Consider the following 20,390-nt stretch of genomic DNA (forward strand, 5'->3'; position numbering starts at 1 on the left):
AAGATGTGGCCCTTTAGGTCAACTAACACAAGAGACAGCTATTTTGAGTAACAAAACAGTTATTTCCCGTAGACAAATTCCTTGGTGCAGTTGTTTGCAGGCATTAGACTCTTTGTGTATTTTGTTGACAGAAAAGCAATCTTCTCTGTTTCCTACAACTAAAGAAATAATTCTGTAGTTAAAAAAATAAAAGATAAAAAATAGTTCCTGGGTTCCTTAAACTTCACAGGACAAATTTCAGCCCAGCGCAAACTATTGCTGCCAAGTTATAAACCTTGGAATAGAGGCTGGTAATGGAAACAGCAATGGAGAAAAATTTAAAGTCATGAACAGTGACATGATGGGTTCTTTGGGCTTAGAAATTTTGCGCTTAGAGGGGATTGCAAGACTGATGTGTCTGAAATAGCAACACTACCCTTTGGTGTTTAGAACAGCAGACAGAAGGTGAATTTCAATTTAATACTCAATTCCAGAAAGATCGTGAAAAAGTCGAGTTTCTTCTGTCCTCTGTGGTGGGGAAATAGTTCTGGAAGTGTGATGAGGTTTTCCCAGGGCTTTTAGGGAACGGCTCACTGCTGAACAACAAAGTGCTTGAACTGTGCACTGCCTTCAGAAATAGACTTGAATTTGTTAAGAACTGATAAAGCAGCAAATACTGCTTTCAGTCCTCAACAGACAGAAATCTGTAGGTGAATAAGGAAGCTGTTCAACAGCAGTTTCTCCCATTTAAAAGTAAATACATAGCTTAAGACCCTCTTCTTTAAATTGATACTTTCACTTGCTTCTTTTTACATTTGGGTGCATGAGGAAAACTGAATACATAACAGCCCTTTAAAAAATGGCTGGTCACCTTTAAATGACAATTTCCTCTTCAAGTTTTAAGAAAAGAGCCGACATAAACTTAACATATTCTATGCTCTATGGATTTTATTAAGCTTGTTGAAGTCATGGTAAAACCTCAGATTTAGTAGTGTGAGCTCCTTGGTATTTGCACGCCATCCTATAGGAGGCAACACTGCACAAGCACCTTCCCCTGCTTCTCCCGTCACAACAGATCATGAGGCTATATTCAGTTATTTGTTATTTTATTTTCTAAACAGAAAAGGTTGATAGCTGAACACATGACTTGTGTTCTGAGTAAAATATTCATTGAACAATCATAAATAACCTTCCTCATCAGAAAATGTAGGGAAACTGACAGAAAAGAACCACATCAGGACATGTAATCTTCTTAAAATATTCATTAAAGATGTAAGATTCTGGAAGGCTTGACTCTCTTATAACTAGGAAATTAATATTGCAATTGTCCCCTCCCTCTCATGTTCCAGTATTTTGAACTCTTTTCATGGAGAAGGTTGTAGGGAGCTGATGTTATGAATAGTTATTACCAAAACCTCTCCAGCAATGCAGAGTTTAAGGCCTATGCTTTATATTCTGCATCTCCAGTTGACATTAATGAAAGCAGTTGGCATTCAACAGCTGTTTAAACTGAGATCTACAGGGATGCATTTGGGTGTTGACCACTGCTTGGCTACAGACCCAGGTGGTCCTCAAAGCTTTAAGTCTTCTCTTGGGAGTATGACCAGAACTTCTGAAAGCAGATCTAGGCAACGTCTGTGAGTTGGCCTCTTCTCTCACAGAATATATGTGCTTCAGCACTATAAACTGTAATAACCATAATCTTCTCTCTGATGTCATTGGGCATTTTGCATACGTAGATAATTGTACTTTGACCTCACTGCTGGTCATTACTCAAGTGAAATTCAGGAACTAATTTCAGTGAAAATAGTCCCAAAAACTTATTGCCTAGTTTTTTTATTTGGTTTGATTTGTGCAGTGTGTGTTTTGTATTTGATCTTATTTTTTATCATTGCCTTTGATATGCATTAGTTTGAAAACTTTTACAGACTCCTCAATGGAACACAGATGTGTCAGTATAAAAGGTAGTTATTCCAGTACAGCTTATTCTTGTATTTGCAAGAATAAGAAACCAAACACACTGTAATGCATATGAGCTCAAGACTCCTTTCTTCAATCTTCTTTTTTTGTTTGTTTGTTTGTAACTTCTGAGTCCTTTCCCAAAGCAGCACTTGCAGGACAGACTGTGAAATATTTTCTATTGCAGAGCTGTTGGATTAGGGAATCTAGGTTATTTCAAAGAGCATTTTGCAAAAGGCACTTCTTTGGCCATATTCTTCTTGAAAGCAAGAATTTGAGATTCCCTCTAAGCAGTTCTCCTCATTGCCAGTTTCCTGTTTCAGAGTAGTTGGTTGGGTAGCTTTGAGGAAGGCAGAGGAGTGGAAGCATTCAGTTTGGGCTCAGTTATCTCAGCTATATGCTGTACTTTTCCATCCCAGTAGAGCTGATGTATCTTGCTTGTTGTTTATATTGAAATATAAATGATATGAGTTATTTTTTTGTAAGCGCAGAAAATATTGCTTGGTATTCTAGGCCATACTGTAGAATATTAAAACTCAGGTATTCACAGACTGTTAATCTAGGTTATCTAGACTTTATGGATTTCCATCCCTGGCAGTAACCAAGACTAAAGGTGCAAGAAGTTCTAGTTGTGAAGGTTAACATGTATTTGTAGGCTCATCTGCTAAATGGCACTGAAGATCACAGAGCTAAACATCTTCACTCTGCCAGGGAGAAGAGTAAAACTTGATGGACTGAGCATGGGCATGGAGTATCAGACAGTAGAACTGGTATCTGTCTTCCATACAAAGAAAAAGAGACTCAACTGCTATAATCAGGAGATTTACACTAGATGTGGATGCTTTAGAGGGTGGTCACTTGTTCAGTTATTCAGTTTGTGCCTATTTGAAACAAATCTGGCTAGTTTGTGCCTGCTCAGCATGACCAGATAATATTAATTACAGAACTTGCAGGACATACAAGTTGGTGTAACATCCAAAGTTACACTCCTGGTTATATTCCTGTTTATGAAATATGTAAGATCTCTTGCTCCCTGGCAAGCAACAAAGAAATAGCAGGCCTGTTCTCGGTGTAACCATTTTCTCATTCTGTCGTTGTGTGTTATGGGGCACAGTGTTTTCAAACCGTTTATTTATTCTTGCCAGGCATAACACAGAGCTGATTTAAAGCAAATAAACAAAACAGCACGGCAGCTTTGCACCTCGGGAGCCTCTTGTAGCCTCTCATCCTTCAATATTTTTCGTGTCATCACCGCATGCCTGGTGTGTTGACCTGGGCTGTCTCCAGCTCTCTTGCTGCCTGCTGGTATGTTTTGTGTTTTCCTGAGAAAATGCTGCGTTCACTTTGCTGACTTCAGCCAGGTATATGATTATTGTCAGCTTAAAAGCAACCACTGATTCTTTCAGAAATAACAGTGCTGCCACAGTCTTGGGGAGTGCTGCTGCTCCTTAGCACACACGGAGTGGGGATGCGAGTCATCAAGTCAGCAGCCTGTGAACCAGGTGGGCAACTGACCTCCTCTGTGGCACTATTTATTTTTAGAAATAAACATCACTTGATAACAAAGGTAAATTCACTGTGTGAGCAGGCACTGTTCCAGTGATTGAAGAGGAAGGAGGTGTGTGTGTATTGCACCAGAGATAAAATGTCCCTGAAATTCACCCAGCCATTTCAGAACTGATGTTTCTTATACCAACAGAGCAGCGAGCAATTGTTGGGTCATGATGCTGACCTGCATAAAGCAATTATTCTGATTTTCAAGTTGAAATAGGATCAGTACTGAGAATTTTAGGTCAAGCCCTTCCATAATGGAAACACACAACAGTGGTTAGAGGCATGATGAAGCACGGCGAGATTAACTGTACCTTTGATCAATAAGTTGTACATGGGTGGTACTTGCCTGTAATCACTCAGTCCCCAGAAAAACTGAGGCAAACAGATGCTGGGCCCTTGACTTAAATTAATTCTGCTTAAACGAATGTACCATACTCTACTTAAATCTGTGTCATTAAGCACCTCTGACAGCATTTTAGCGGGTGTTTAGCATGAAAAATAGATCGATTGAGGAAAGGGGAGAAACAAAGAGTAAAACCAGTGCAGTGTGTTTAATCTCTATCCGGTATAATTATATTTAAGACTAAAAAGGCTTCATTTAGGTCTGCATGTGAAAGCAACACAGCAGTGTGCTTCCAACTACTCTGATTCTCAGCTTCACTTACATCAAAACTAATGCAGGTGTACAATAGCTCTTATCTTAGTCCTAATAAAGTCAGCCACGAAACTCACAGACTCTAAGAAAAGCCAGATGTGCACTCGAGTCTTCTGCAAAGCTAGCGAACAAAATAGGTTACCAGACTGAATCCTAGAGCTGTAGGCTTTTTTTCTGTTAGGATGTGAGCTGCAAAATACAGTGGCAGCTACCAACTAAATCTCCAGGTGGGCAAATTTCCCTTTTCTTTTTTTTTTTCTTTTTTTCTTTTTTTTTCTTTTTTCTTTTTTCTTTTTTCTTTTTACTTTTTTTTCTTTTTTCTCTTTTTCTCTTTTTCTCTTTTTCTTTATTCTTTTATCTGATTACTAAACAAGGTCTTTACTTTATTCCTGAGTTTACTGGCAAAACCTGTGAGAGTTATGCCTGTGGAGTGAAATAAATGCATTTCTTGAACATATAGTCTTTAGTGGTACATGGTTATGATATAGGAGGTTATTCCAAGATGCTGAGGAACTACTTGGTCTGTCAAGGAAAGTCCACCATCAAAAGTTAAACTCATAAGGAAAAGATGAGTTGGTTACTAATTTGCTTTATTTCAGTGTACATGGGGTGGTGTCTGTGGCAAGTTGATGTTGTGTGCTGTTACATTTTATATTTTGGTTGCAATAGTACTGTGTTTTGTGTTACATTAATTTATTTGTTATTGACAAATGTGTGATCTTCTCCCTTCTATTTGAATCAACCTTACATTTCTATACTTATGAATGGCTGCTACTAAGGAAAGTAATAGCACTCTCATTAGTGGGCATGAATATCGTAATGGAAGTAATATAATGAGCAGGTGTCGACTAGGTAAAGGTTTCTGGTGGCTGGGCAGAGATAGGAGAACTCAAACTCCCACCAGGCATAGTGAGAACTATTTGGAGCCAGTATCAAAATCCAAGGAGGGTTAAAAGGGTAAATAACCCATTGGTAAGGCATAATACAGGATACCATAGCTTTGTGAGAGCCCTTATCCCGGTATTAGGAGTAGCCCAGTGGGAAAAGGCTATAGTGAATATCTCCGCAACTCTAGAAATAGTAGAAAATGCCACAACAAATGCATTACGAGCAATCCAAAAGGAGGTATCCTCTTTCTCCAAAGTAGTACTTCAAAACAGGATGGCATTAGATCTATTAACAGCTAAAGAAGGAGTATGCACAATAATAAATCAGAGTTGCTGTGCTTACATAAATAAGGATCTGAGAACAGACTTAAGGAAAATCTGGGAGCAAACAAAAGTCCTGCATAGGACAAGTATCAATAACACGACTGCAGAACAGATGTAAGGGGCTCACTTACTAGTTGATTACTGAATCTAGGATGGTTAAGGCAGCTTTTCTTGGCATGCATCGTACTGGTACTATTGGTGGGCCTTACCTGTGTGTAATGAGGTGTTCTATGTGCCTATGCCGGAATACTAGAAGGGAATGCGAAGTATGGAAGAGACATGAGTTAAGGCAAAAGGTAGAAAGTTTATTGCACACACTAAGAAGGAATAATCTAGCAGGTGGAAATCCTGCTAGATTAAAGAAAAGGGGGGAATTGAAAGGTGAGACGGACCCCATAAGTGAAAGTAAAAAGGCAAAACTCTTCACAGTGACTGAGAATAAGGGGGGTGAAGGGGAATAGTTAGAGATAGTTTATAGCAAGAATGTAGAGCTTGTTAGAAAATAAGGGATGGCAGACACTGTGCCTGGGATAGTGAGGGGGATGAAGGCCATAAAGATAAGGGCTTGAGAACAGCCCGAGGACACTTGGCAGGGAGGTGATTAGATATCCACAGGGCAAGAAGAAACCGGTTGGGGAGGACGCCCCCCGAAAGGCCAGGAGTTTACAGCGAGAAAGGTCAGAAGCCTTCGCGAGGAAGACAACAAATCTTCATCCCATGACCCACTACGCATGTGCAAGAGGGGAGGGTCTGTATGCTAACGAACTCTTGGGGGGGTGGGGGCTGTAATGAATATGCATCCGAATTCCCGGAAAACTAATGATTATGTATTAGTTTCTCCTATATCTGTAACACAGTTTTTCCAGACGGTGTGCAAGCTAGGCAGATCTATCCCCCTTGCACCCGGTGCCTGTGCAGCACTTGAATAAACTATACCTGCTTTGTAATCTTACTCGGGTTACAGAGTTTGATTCCGCACATCAGTCATTAATAGTAGTTTCTTAGAGATTCAGGACAAACCACACTTTAACATTCCTCCCTCAAACCAATAGTTGCATTTTCATTTGTGATAGAATGTTTTTGTTATAGCAAATGCAGTCAGAATATGAAGACTGATACAAGATCTGACTTTTTTTTCTTTCTTTCTTTTTTTTTTTTTTTTTTTGCACAAAATCTCCTTAATTTAATTGTGTGATTTATGGGAAATAAGATTATGCATTACTTCAAAGCAGTGCCATATGGCAGCCTATATCATCTATCTACGTAACTCTATGATGCTTAGTGGAAAACTATTACCAATATCTCTTTTCAATACCCACTCAAATAATATCTTGTTGCCAGCATAAGCACCACTTTTCTCTACACATTGATTTAGTGGCATTCTTAGGACTTTCAGATTTGGACTGAGCTTCTAAATCTGCAGTCTACTGATAATTCAGCAATTAACTTTATGCTATAGTTTAAATCATATTTAATGAAAATAGTGACATTATATTTAGCTATCTGTCTCCAGAGAGATCTGATTCATAGAGCTGATAAAAAAAAAAACAAAAACAAACAAATTAAAAAAAAAACACATTATTTCTGATGTCAAGAGAAGATTATATTTTGTGAGAGGGTTTGAGGTAGGTTTTTTTTATTATTATTATTCACTGATTTATAAAGAAGCTGAGATGGAAGCATCTGGAACAGATTGCACCTAGTTTATGCTTCAGTAAAGGCAACCACAATTTTTGTTTTTGATAATAAACAGTGAATTCTATGTTCTTGTAAGTTTAAAAATTTTCCCCAAACCTTCTGTACAATGGAAGTTATCTAAAGCTTTTATGAATGCATTCAAGAATATTAACATGGAAAAATGTATTTCTTCAGTGACTAAATAAGCAATAGCAATAGGAATTATGCTTTTGCTAGAAAATCATTTATAAGATTTTGCAGGCATGTACATAATCCAGTCTGCCAGACCTGAAACTGTACTAACTGGCATATTTTTCTGTGCTAGATGAAAGTGACTTTGTATATGCTACATATAATGTTTGATTCATGGACAAGTCTGTGAACTACCCGAGTCCTCTGTGGCAATGAATTACTGCCGGTGTGAGTAGGAGCTTAGGCTGATAAGGAATGATAATAATGTAAAGTTCTTTAACTCTTTGTATGGGTACACACATACTGCCTGCTTACCCATTGCAGCAAAGATGTACCAACAAGGCAGCCATATTACCTTGGCACAAATGAACAAAACTGCTTAATGTTTTTTCTGTCGCCAAAACTCAGCATCTGAAGGACTTTGAGTTAGGACTGTAAATATGGCTCAAAGATTAGAAACCCTGAAGGCCTTTTCCCTTCTGTTGTATCAACATGAGAATATGTCTCCATTAAAGCTCTACAAGGAGCTAAGCACCTTTCATTAAGGTAAAAACAGCTGTTTACTGTTTTTGTTGATTTCAGTATGATGTTCCTATAGGTAAGGTCAAAAAATACTTCAGTCTTACCAATGCTTCAGTCAACGTATTTTATTTTAGACCTCTGAAGTGTCAGTTTAATTTAGTAGGAAGATTTGCCTTCATCACTGGTGTATTCTGCAAGTTTCATATAAGTTGGTTTTTGTGTTTTTCTTGCTTTTTTTCTTTTTGTTCTAGCTTGTTTGTTTTAGATTTATGGAGAAGATACTGGATTGGAACCTTGAAAATGAAGTTATCTGGACCCAAAATAATGTAAATGTAAATTGTTCAAAATCTGCATAGTTTGCAGCTAAGTGAAGTTCATTTACCAGGTTGAGATAAAAATCTTGTGTGTTTTATTTTTTTCCTCTGCAATGTTGTGCTTGAAATGAGATGGCATTCAAGTTTTCCATTACATTTAATTTAGAAAAGTGAAGTTGCTTAAACAACTTTATTTTTTTCCTATTCTGAGATAGCACAGAAAATAAACTGTGTCTAAGCTTTCATGTTTGTTTCAATGAAATAAGATACACTGGCAGTGCTGCAGCTCAGCACCGGAGCACAGCAAGGAGTGCCTTTTCTTTCCTAAGCTTGAAGCAGCAACTCTGAGCTATGCAAAATCAGGACACTGCACAACAGTGGGTCGTGAAGCCTGTGACTGTAAGAGTTGGTTTAGTGTGAACAATCAGGCCCAGGGATTCAGTGCTAAGGTATATAAATGGCATTCTTTATTTATTTGGGCTGTTACGCATGCCTTAGTCAGGCAGCTGTAAATAAGGTTTTATCTTGCTGCTTTCAGGCCGTTTGTTGTCCTGGAGGAGCAGCTCAGGACTGTGGGAATTCTTGGGCTGTTTGTTCACTCCTGATTTTGGAATGGCAAATTCAGGAGCTGTCTTCCTCATGTCTAACCTATGCCTTCAGACCACAGGAGGGAGAGTCTACTTCCACTGAAATCCACTCCTTGCTGGATGAGGACATGGTGAGCTTCAGAGCGTGGGAAATTCCTCTCATGTGCAGTGCAGGCTTCAACTAAAGGAAGGAGCTCGAAGGCATTTTGTTTAATTGATAACTACTATAACAAGCCAACTGTTTGCTTTTACTATTCTCCTGCCTTCAATGTGAAACCTCTGTTTCACTAACCAGGCAGTAAACCACAAGAGTGAAAATAACCCCCCACGTAACTTCTAGCCACTTCTATTTGGGTCCATGGCACAGTATTGCTGTTGTGTCTGGGGGGAACCAGCTAGATAGAGCTGCAGCCTCCCAAGGGCTTTCTGTCAGCTCTCACAGATGTTCCTGCCAGGAGACAAAATAGAGGGTGATACCAGAGCTTTCATTTCAATGCCTGAGTTTGTTGCTGTTTATTAAAGAGGACCACCTGACTGACTGTTTTGTATGCCAGGTGCACATCATTCAGCAATTCTGTAATCTGTTTCATTTAAAGCAGTATTTCAGAAAGTTAAATGTGCAGTAAAAGAAGCCTTCATCTTATTGGCCCAGATTCACAGAAAGGGAGAAAGTGAGGAGAGATCACTTGAAACATTGGGGAAGCTCATTTTTCTCCCAGGATGAACTGAAAATCTTGATTGGTACTGCTCAAGATGCATGCAGAAAAATCTGGGGTGTGAAATGTGTGATAAATCACCACCGTCCCTGCAAGAGAAATGATAAAAAGCCCTTCTCCTCGAAGGGACCACTGTAAAATTGGCCATAAAGTACATAGATGGTTTGCGGTGGTGCAGACTGTGTAACTAACAGGGGGAGGTGCCTTCCTGCAACATCAATACCGATGTTTCTCAGGCACCCCCCCCCCCCCATCAGATGATTTGTGAGCAGCTGCTTCAGCTCTTCCTTACGCTGCGGTGCTGCGGGATCTATCTTTGTCCTGTCGAGGATGCTTTCTGCTGCCCCTCACCGAGCACAGCAGACAGCTTGAGAAGCCACAAAGCATGCTCCTGGGTCGCATCCCGCTCTTTGTAGGGCAACAAACCCTCTCTCAATCGACCATCAACAGGTGCTGCGCGCACACGTGTGCCAAACTTTCCCCCAGCTGCCGAAAGTAGCTGTCCACGGGGAGAATGAAGCCGTTTGGCTGCGGGAAACAAAGGCCCGAGCGGGGCACAAACAGTCACAATGCGGCAAGGGGGCTCGGCAGCGCTTCGCCGACTCCTCGGGGGTGCGGCCGCAGGTGGGGCTTCCCCGTGAGGGGTCGGCGGGCCGCGGCCGAGCCCCACGCCCGACACGCGCCGAGGGGGAGGCGGCAGGGGCGGTTTTTAACCCCTTCCCCGCCGGGCGGCTCCGGAAGCGGCGGCCCCTCGAGGCGCGGCGCCGTGTCCTGTGCCCGGGCGGGGAGGGCCGGCGCAGGGTGGGGGCGAGAGCGGGGCGGGGGGGCCGCGGGAGCCGCTCCCTCCTCGCCCAGCCCGGCCCGGCAGCGGGAGGAGGGCGCAGAGCGCAGACATGGCGGCCAACATGTACCGAGTGGGAGGTAGGTGGCGGCGGGGCAGCACCCGCACGGCGACCGCGGCTCCGCGCCCCGCTGCGCTCCCGACCCGCCGGGCTGAGAAGGGGCTCCCCGGTGCCCATCGCTTTCCTTCGGCGGCGCCGCGGCTTCGAGCGGCGCACCCGAGCCCGGCCCGGGGGGAAGCGGAGGACGCGGGTTCTTCCCCGCAGCCCCGCGCGCAGGGTGGGAGGCCGCCCCGCTCCGAGCGGCACAAGGGCAGCGCCGCCCTCCGCAGGGGAGGAAGGAAAGGGGAAACGGCGCCGTCGGCTTCTTGCCGGGCATGGCATGGCCGCCCTTCGCGCCTCTCGCGGCGGCCGTGCGGGATCGGGCGGCCTGGCGGGCGCTGCGCCCCCGGCCCTCTGGCACGGCCGGGCCCAGCCCTGCTGCGGCCTGGCGGGCCCGGGTGGCGTGGTGCGGGCAGGCGGCACGGGGCCGTCCGTGGGCGCTGCGCTGCGGGCCGCGCCTCGGAGCCCTCCGAGTTCCTGCGCGCCTCTCCGCATCTTCTGGAGATGAATTACGCGTCGGCACGGGTAGATGAAGGGATCTGCCGGCCTGGCTAGTTCGCTGGTAGATGGCCGCTTGGCATACGGCGGGAGCGAGGAGTCTCTTGGGAGCGAAAGAAACGTTGGATTTCCCATCCCCGGCCTGTCGAAATGGACTCTGATAACTTTCCATTCCCTCCTCCCCCGCCGTAGAACGAACGTGGCTGTGTTCCGGTGCCGCTGCTCAGGTGCAGCGCAGAAGTTTACTTTTCATTCCTGGCTCCTGCTCCTTGCCAAGCGCGATGCTAGCAGGGAGCCGTGCCCTCCCTTCATCTCCTCAGTCTCTTTCTGTGTCGGTTTCAAGGTGTGCTGACATATCTACAGCTCACCCTTCTGCACACTCCTCCGTCAGGGCGTTGAGGCTGTAATCCCATCAGCCTTTACTCATCGCAGTAATCCCTACCCAAGCAGCGCTGTTGATGTCTTGGGTTTGTTTCTTAGATCACTGAGTTTATTTGTTATAACTTTAAGGGTGGGCAATAACCAGCCAGAGAGAGATATCTTCAGTGCTATTTGAGCTATCTGAGGCTCTGCGTCAAAGCATCACAAAAGGCTTTATATGTCCTTACTGTTCCTCTCACTCCCTTTTCTTTTTAAGTAAAACTTGTGAGACACATCGTGCAAAAGTCGGATACGGAGTGCAGAGTGTGATCATAGTTTGATGGCTACTTTTTCATTTGACACAAGTTTTGAGAAACCAATAGAAGGAAGTGTTTTATGTGTCAGGTTTTTTGTTTGTTTGTTTGCATGTTCCTTGGGAGTAGCTTTTAGGATGTGAGCAAATTTCCATATACTCCGTGAGAATACTTTTATTTTAATGATCCTGGAAGAGATTTTGGCACAGAAGAACCTCACGACTTGAGGCTCTGTTATGGTTGAATGTAGTTTACATGTTACTGAGGAGAGATGATAACAAAGCCAAGTATCACAAAATGCACATTACTCATCTGGACAACTGTGTTACTGAAGCATGTGATAATGAATGTGAGGTAACATATGTTACACGGGTATTATTTCTATAATCTAGAAACTCACTAAGACCTCTCTTCTTAAATCTCCCTTAATGAGAGAATGGTTGAGGTTGGGAAGGACCTCTGCAGGTCACCTGGAGGTCACTCTAGCTTCAGAAAACCTTTTGCACAAAAAATACATTTTTAGCTGTGTTATTTTTTGAATTAATATAATGTCTTTTTTTTTTCTTTCATTGCAGATTATGTTTATTTTGAAAATTCCTCCAGCAATCCGTATCTCATTAGGCGAATTGAAGAGCTTAACAAGGTACACAAACATCCACGGTTCCTGCTTAGTTTTCAGCAACTGTCAGGGCACTTTCTCAAAACCAAGGGTGATTTAAACACCCTGAAAGATTTCTGTTGGTAGAATTTTCTGAATCCTTTTTTACTTCCTTGAGATTTGTTATGCGTTTGTTTGTATTTCAGTTATTAAAATACTGCTGTGTGATAAGTTGGAATTCTACCCTGTTATCTAAGGAAACGCCTAGTTTATCATTCTCAGTGAACAGGAGTTCCCTGCTGTAAAAAAAAAAAAAAAAAAAAAAAAAAAAAAAAAATCCAAACCAATCATGAGGATGATTGAGGAAGTTACTAAATTTAATTCTTTTCATGATGATGACACTGAATCCATCTGGAGTGATGGCAATAATGTAACATGTCTGCTTCTGGATACCTATGTAAAGAGCTCGTAGGTGTCAGTGAGACTTTTCAGTGATCCAGTAATACTACATAGCTCCTGTGCATGTTTCTTACATTGCTTTTTTTTTGTAGCTTTGAATGGGGGATTGTGAATTGAAATTGATACTGTATTCTCTCTCTTTGTCCCGAGTGTAATTTTATATAGGCTATGGAGCTTTTTCAGTGTGTGGGAAAAGCATGAATATTTCTTAGTTCTTATACTATTATGACTTTTAAAAATCATAAAGCAGTGTATTTATTTATTTTTTTGCTATTCCATCAAGCAGTATTATTAATTACTAATAAACTCTTATGTAAAAGGTTGTGCAAAATGCTTATCATGCTGTAAACAGGGATGATGTGTATATATATTTTTGGCTACTTTATCTTGTAAGCTGAAGTTAATTTTAAAACACACCATGTCATATAAAATATGACTGGAAAAAAATGTTGAAGTACACACTTGTTGATATACCCATTTCAGTCTAAAACTAGATTTTATATAAAATAACTAGATTATATTTTATATATATATATTTAAATCTTCGCAAGGTTCTACTGCTTCTTAGGTATTCTTATGTTAGCATGATATTGGTGGTAGGTCCCTTAGTTGCTGAGTAGTGTATGTTACTGTATGTGTAAATAGTTATAATCAATACTGTAATTTGATACGAAATTGATTAGCCCATGTCAGGAAGCAGTTCCTGCAATTCTATTTCAGTCTGGCTATTCATGTAAGAAATGCTTAATACAAGGAAAACATGCAAGTGGGGGACGTGCAGTCTGTGTTACTCAGCTGAGCAGGGACGTACTCTGATTTAATTTATCTTTTGTAGACTGCTAATGGGAATGTGGAAGCGAAAGTGGTGTGCTTCTACAGGAGAAGAGATATTTCCAACAGCCTCATAATGCTTGCAGATAAGCATGCTAGTAAGTCGACTGCATGAGTATTTTCTCTTTCTATCACAGCCTGTTCGCTTTTTGCACTTCAAATTTCTTTGAAGTAGTAATGTAATTAGTAAGAGTAATGTATATTTATACTAAGCATTAATTAATATCCTGTTAGATTCTTATTGTTATCTGATATTGGCCCTGTTTCTAGTGGTTGGTTCTTGGAGATTTAAACTCTTCTTAAAATGAGGGGAACTCTCCATTTCAATGCTTTTTTTTTTTTTTCTTCCCCTAAATCTGGAATAGCTAACTACATTTCCTTTTTTTATGTCAAAAGTGCATATTGGGTATAAGTCATTTGAAGCTTTAGAGCATTGATGGCAATTTGATTTGACTCGGGTCAGGCATAAACACTTCTAAAAGGTCTATTGCCAAGATTAAAGTGTATTCCAAGGGAGTGAAAATCACTGCACATTGTGAAATAGCTATGATGTGCACTTGTTGGAACCAGATATTAATAAAATATCACCTTGCTGTTTTTTTCAGAGAAGTGGTGAAGTGATGGTAACAGGGAGAAACTCTTACTGTTGTCATACACTTAGCTTGTATGTGGGAGCTGCCTTTTGGTCAACAACTGAAACTCCAGACTTCTCTGCAACATTGTAGCTAATGGTGTGCTACACTGTTAAATAACAGCTCAGTTATGAATGAGGTTTCAGAATTATTGTATGTGTTGTAAATCTCCATTCAGTAACTTACCTCAGTGCGTCTCTTTAAAAACGTGATCTAATGCCGTGTTTTGTGGGCAGGTAAATGATGGGTGATGGGACTCTTAAGAAAATACCTTACAGCTGACTTCAGATCAAATTCTGATAATGTTACTCGTGTGTTCCCACAGTGAAGAGAAACAGCTAGATTTTGGCTTTCAGTTTCTTCTTTCACTGGTCTTATTTAAATTACTTCCAACTTACCATGTAGCATGAAGTACTAGCTTGGTTTTAAAGCAAGGAGAAATCACATACAGAAAAAGATAATTTCTATTTCTTTTCAGAATGACGTTTTCTAAATGTAGCACGGTATTTCAGTGGAAGAGTTCTTTTGATAATGATCTAGAAGAGTGATTCAAGTGCTGTTGCACACACTTTAGAATTATTGTTGACTTATTTATGATAGTCCACCTCCAGTGTCATCAGTCTTTTCAGTTCTTCTATGTGAAATGTATGGAAATGTAGAACTTAAGGTGAGTCTCACTGAACTTTCCCACTCTTCTTTCTCTTTTCTGTGCTGGGAAAGGGAAGGATGAGAAAGGAAGTTATTTTACTGAAAATATAAGTTTTGAATTTGATTTTTGAAACAAGAATCTTCAATTCCTGCTTTAAAGTAATCAAAAAAAAAAAATAAGTAAAAGAAATGGTAGTTCTCTTGGCATCATTCAGTCTGAAAAAGTGAAAAAAGATTTTGTAACTCCTCAGTGAGGTATAGATTGCCATTTTGTCAGCACTTCAGCACAAAGGACTTGCTGATGGTCCTCTTTCTCTCCGGTAGCAGCTAGCACTGCTGTGCAGTCAGTAGAAGCACCAGGGAGTGTTCTACTGTGGTTTCCATATTGAGAATCCCTCGCTGTTTTCATGTGAGAAAATAAAGATGTGATTTCTATCTGATCCAACAAGCCTCTTTAGAATGCCTCAATGTTTTACAGGTAGTAATTCTTATAACCATTGTTCTCAGCATTTAATTTTCTCCATAGATGTTTCTCAGTACACGATGCTTTCTTTCTGACCAATCTGCACAGCTAAATTGTCTTATGAGATGTTTATTTCATTACAGAAAATGGCACATAGTGTAAAATTGCTGGACTGGATCTTCGTGCAGCTCACACAGCAGATGTATTTAAATGTCAAATCAATTTAAATGTTTTGTTTCTGAAATATCAGTATTCTGTTTAAAAAATATGATGTACGTAAACAAAATATTTGGATATTTGTGGACAGAATGTTTATATGACTGAACATGCTGGTGCTTCAACATTTCTACCTGGCTTTGTTTAAAAATGAAGGCTGAAAGACAGGGATTTCTGATGAAATGGAAGTTCATGTCCAGTCACTGGTTACTCCAATGTGCATGTCCAGAGAAGTCTCAACTATATGATCTGCTTGAACTTTTCTAATGACATTTTCTTTTACAACTGATTGTTACTTTTCCTATCCTGACTGACGTATATTTTGAGATTTTTAGTTGGGTGAGAGGCTGGCTTTTTTTGGGCAGCGTTGCAGTTTAAAAGGTGGCATTTCGTGATGTAGATGCAGGTTCTGTCTAATAAGCTAAAATACCTTCATAAGAAAATATTTAGGAAGTGTAGTCTTTTTTTTTCAGTAACTTGAAAAAATTTCAAACCTATTTTAAACAATATTTGGGAAAAGTGAGTGAATTAGGTTTGGGGAATGGTCATGGGTAGAGAATTCAGCATACTTAAAATCTTTTTTTTTTCAAACTTGGTGTTTCTGGTGGAATTTAAGATAGCATTTTTATTTCTCTACCAGCATTGTGTATGCCATTCTTGATCTGTAAGTAATTTCATTAGCAAACTGCAGGAACTTGAATCTAGGGGATGGTGTTCAATGTTTTATGAGCCCTTGAAGATAGTACGTTTTCCTCTTTGTCTTCTGCTGACACACTGGTAAAACAGGGTCTGATAAGGCCAGCTTGAAAGCCTACACAAAATATTGACAAGATGTACTTCTTGATCCTCAACAGCCTTCTAAGTAGGGAAGCTGAGTTCTGTCAAGGTGCAGTGCCCAGCAGTTCTTAGCTGGTAACTGCTGCCATGGAGTTATAGGGAAGGGAGTCTTTCCTTCCTCATGCAACAGGGTAAGGCTGGCTTTATAGGGAGAAAGAGCAGGCAAGAGCTATTGCAACAGATGACCAAAGTGCATAAGAAATTAACTTGGAGAGATTGAACAAAAACACAACTCATTAAAATGGGAGAAGCAAACATAAATGGGTGGCATAGCAATGTTTTCTTACCAGTGTGGGAAGTTGTTAAAAATTGCCAAATGTAGTTTGATCTGTGAAATTTAGTTGATCCTTTAGATAAAGTGGGGTTATTATAAACATTGTAGGGAAAGGCTGGGCTATGCTGAGCATGAATTTTGTGTTACAGTGAAGGGCTTAACTTCTGTATTTCCTTCTTTTGTATTTCCTTTTTTTTTTTTTAAATTTAGGTACTGTTACCTTTTTTTCCATTCTGTAAGTCCATATGCTCTTTGTTGAGGTCACTTACTGACTGTGCATCTTATAATTGCACTTTTTAAAGGACTTTTTTTGATGCATTCTCTCTTAAACAGTCAGGTTTCTTGTCTCATTGCTGTACAACATGATATTTCTCCTTCAGGGTTTTGTTTCTGCCATAGAGATTTCTAGGAACAAAGAACCAGTGAGGCTAGCGATCAGGTGGGTTCTGTGGGAAGTTTGAAATCTCTGCTCGCTTCTTGGTTTGATACTGATGTCTCATGATGATAAATAACATATTCTCTCTGTGCTTTTATTTATCTGTAAAATAGTACTCATGATAGAATTTCTTACGTGGTCTAAAATGATAAAAGTAAATCAAATGTAGCTACACTTGTACATTTTTCTTGTCATCAGGTTTCTGAATACATGGTTGCAGTTGCATAGTAGTGGTCTTAAGTACTAGTTTTAGGTGGAACACATGAGAATTCTTTAATCCTCTTCAACAATTCAAGAAACACAGCTTAAAGATTTGCTTTTCAGTGTTTTTATCAGGAGTAACTGGAACTCAGATGGGAATAAAGCAATTCTTATATTCAGTTCATAAAAGAAAAATTGTATGTCTGTAGAAACCCTGGAGTTTCGGTAAAGGACTCCTAAGTAAAGTGCCTAAAACACTTTGTGGTGTTCTTTTTTTCTGAGACATGTATTTGGTAGAATGTAATTCAAAGCTTCAATAATCCAGTATTTCTGGATTATTTTTGTGCAATCAGATGATAACAGCCAGAAAGCTGTATGGGTTTTTCTTGTGATTGTTGTTATTGTTGTTCTGGTTTGTTTCCAGTATTGTATTTTTTGTACATAAAACTAAAGTGCTGCTGATCAGAAGGATGAAATGTTTCTCTAATCAAAATCCCCACTGAAAAATAATTTTATAATGTGAGACTTTTGTTACTTAGTTTAAATCATTTAATGTATTAGAATATAAAATATCTTTTGAAGTTTTATATGAAGACTTAAAATTGGCTATTTTTGATCCTCCAAGTTCCCTTGAACACCTTTTTTTTTATTTTTTATTTTTTTTCCCCAGCATAAGTTTAATCAGAAGCATGTTTTGTCAAATGCATGCCAGAGATGAACATTTAATTCTTGCATTGCACATGATCCCTTTTATCCACCTTTGTGGATCCACCCAAATCCACTTGGATCTTACTTACGGTTATGATGTAGGGGGAGAAATGGTATTCAGAACTCAGGAGTTCTGTTGGTTTGTTACTTTTGCAGTAATGTGTAACTGTTCTTTTTCCAAGAGATTTAGTAATCTACATTACGTTTTCTGTCAGGGTACAGCTTTTATTTTTAATTACACTAGGTGAGAAGGCCTATCTCTCACTGTTAAGAAAACAAATCTGTTGGTGTTACCTTATGATGAAGTATACCATTTTTTCTGAGTGTTAGGAGGAAAATGAGTTAAAGACTGGGAGGGCAAAGTTGGGAATCAAGGATAAGAGAATCTCGGAACATTTCTCGAGGAGGAGGGTTGGCTGCTAGATATGCCTGAGGAGTGGGTGTGCAGACTTGTGTAACTGGTACAGTGAGATGCTGCCTTTATAGTTTTAAGGCTTCTGTAAGTATAACTACTGTTTGTTTGCAGATTAGACGCTTTCGCCTTCTCTGGTAGCAAAGAAGTAAGAGAAAATGATTTTTTTTGACCTAGCATTTCTGTCCTCTTTTCTTTGAAGAGAAAACAAGTTTTTAGATAGCGAGTTCTGAGGAAGCCATCAGAAGACTCGGGCCTTTGCTTGGAAGATGAAATGGCAAGCAGATGCAAAACAAATGTGGTAGCCTAGGAAAACCTGGGAGAATGAGCTCCAGTGGATCTCTTGCTTGAGACTGGAATTTTACATGTTATGCTTGGTTTACATGTCTCCCTCAGTTGACTGTAAATAAGCAGTAGCAAAGTTAAGTATGTAATGTTGCTTCTGGGTATCCTCAAGTCTGTGATGTGGTAAGACACACCTTAGGAGGACCATTTAAGAACGATATCAATAACAAATTCTTAAATCGGTGGCAGTGTAGCTTTTATGCTAAGGTATTTTTGTATAACTATCACTTTCACTAAAAATTAGTTTGAGGGAAAGTTATTGTAGAGGAAGACATGACCTTTTTGATCTCTAGAGACAAGGGAATGTGAAGTTTTCCTTTGTTTACCGGAGAGAATTACTTCAGTTCTAATTTACTCGGGGGGAAGTACAGAACTCGCTAAAATAAAGCAAGCCTTGTCCAAAATCACATCCTTGTCACCAAGGAAAAACTTGTCCCAAGGCTCCCAATTATCTTTTTCAAGGGTGCTTTGGTTTGTCTCATAAATACTGTGTTTTTTTTTTTTCCTTCCATTTTTGTGCAGGAACTGTGTACTTTTTTTTTTTTTTCCCCTCAGTGATAAAAACAATAAAGAAACAGTAATGAGGAGCTCTTTGCTTCTGACAGTCGTCTTTTTGTGAATGACATTTTGGAATTAGTAGTTAACTATACTGAATATTATCTCATTAGCCAGCTTACTGTCAGCTCTAAGTATAGTGTGAATTACTAACTTCTGTGGCTGATCAGTCAGTTCCTTTGGTGCAGAATGTTTTATTAGATTGTGAATGTTCGTGTTCTCTTAATGGAGTGAATGGGTTACCAACCAAGTCTGTAGTTGCAAAAGATGATAGCTCTGACAGTAGACTTGCAAGCATGTATATATACTTCTTCACTTGAGTATGTAGGATCTGCATTTGAGTATGTAGGACATTGCGTGTTAAAATTATTGCATGTCCACTGTGTGTTCTTTGTGTGGTTGAACTAGCAAACTAGCTGCTAGCTTTAATTGTTCATCTCTTAAAAATACATTTATGATTTTGGACAGTCATACCTAGAAGTTATTTTTTTTTTCTTTCCTTTTAACTTTAAATTTCAAACTCTTATTTTCAGTATACATAACTTAAAAGGTTTAAAGACATTGCTACTGATCTCTGTGAATGTAAAAACAAGTAAAACCAAAATCTGGATTAACTTTGTGAATCTTTTTAGGCTAATCACTACAAAAAAGACATTGAAGCCCTGGAATGTGTCCAGAGAAGGGCAACGAAACTGGTGAAGGGTCTGGAGCACAAGTTTTATGAGAAGCGACAGAGAGCTGGGATTGTTCAGTCTGGAGAAGAGGAGGCTCAGAGGAGACCTTATTGCACTCTACAACTTCCTGAAGGGAGGCTGTGATGGGGAGGGGTTTGGCCTCTTCTTCCAGGCAACAAACAGGACCTGAGGAAATGGCCAAAAGTTGTACCAGAGGAGGTTTAGGTTAGACATTAGGAAGAATTTTTTCTCTCAGAGAGTGGTCAGGCACTGGAATGGCCTGCCCAGGGAGGTGGTGGGTCGCTGTCCCTGGCAATGTTCAAGAGGTGTCGGGATGAGGAACTTCGAGATGTGGTAGCAGTGGTAATGGGAGGACAGTTGGGCTAGATGATCTTGCCGATCGTTTCCAGCCTTGTGATTCTATGATTCTATGATTGGCTGTGGAGAGTAGAAAACTGCAAATTACCAACTTCCACATATTTGTATTAAAAGCTGTTTAATTTCAGAAGTTTAACAAATCTGTGAAATTCATCTTGTGTTTTCATTCCTTGTTTACTGAAGTCATTTATTCTGTAGGGAGTGGCTCACTTGGTCACAAAAGAAGGAGGTACTTTTTTAGCTC

The 20,390-nt window shown here is 40.1% G+C and overlaps 1 protein-coding gene across 1 annotated transcript in view; it reads left to right on the plus strand.

Moving 5' to 3' along the window:
- The first annotated feature begins 10,093 nt into the window (after positions 1-10,093).
- MTA3 (metastasis associated 1 family member 3) overlaps positions 10,094-20,390 on the plus strand; it is a 591,413-nt gene continuing 581,116 nt past the window's right edge. The window contains exons 1-3 of the mRNA XM_085219339.1: positions 10,094-10,287; positions 12,055-12,122; positions 13,372-13,465. Coding sequence (XP_085075465.1) covers positions 10,260-10,287; positions 12,055-12,122; positions 13,372-13,465 — 190 coding nt within the window. The 5' untranslated portion in view covers positions 10,094-10,259. The remainder of the gene's footprint in view (positions 10,288-12,054; positions 12,123-13,371; positions 13,466-20,390) is intronic.

Source organism: Meleagris gallopavo, chromosome 2 (assembly GCF_905368555.1).
Source record: "Meleagris gallopavo chromosome 2, MGAL_WU_HG_1.1, whole genome shotgun sequence".
NCBI lineage: Eukaryota > Metazoa > Chordata > Aves > Galliformes > Phasianidae > Meleagris > Meleagris gallopavo.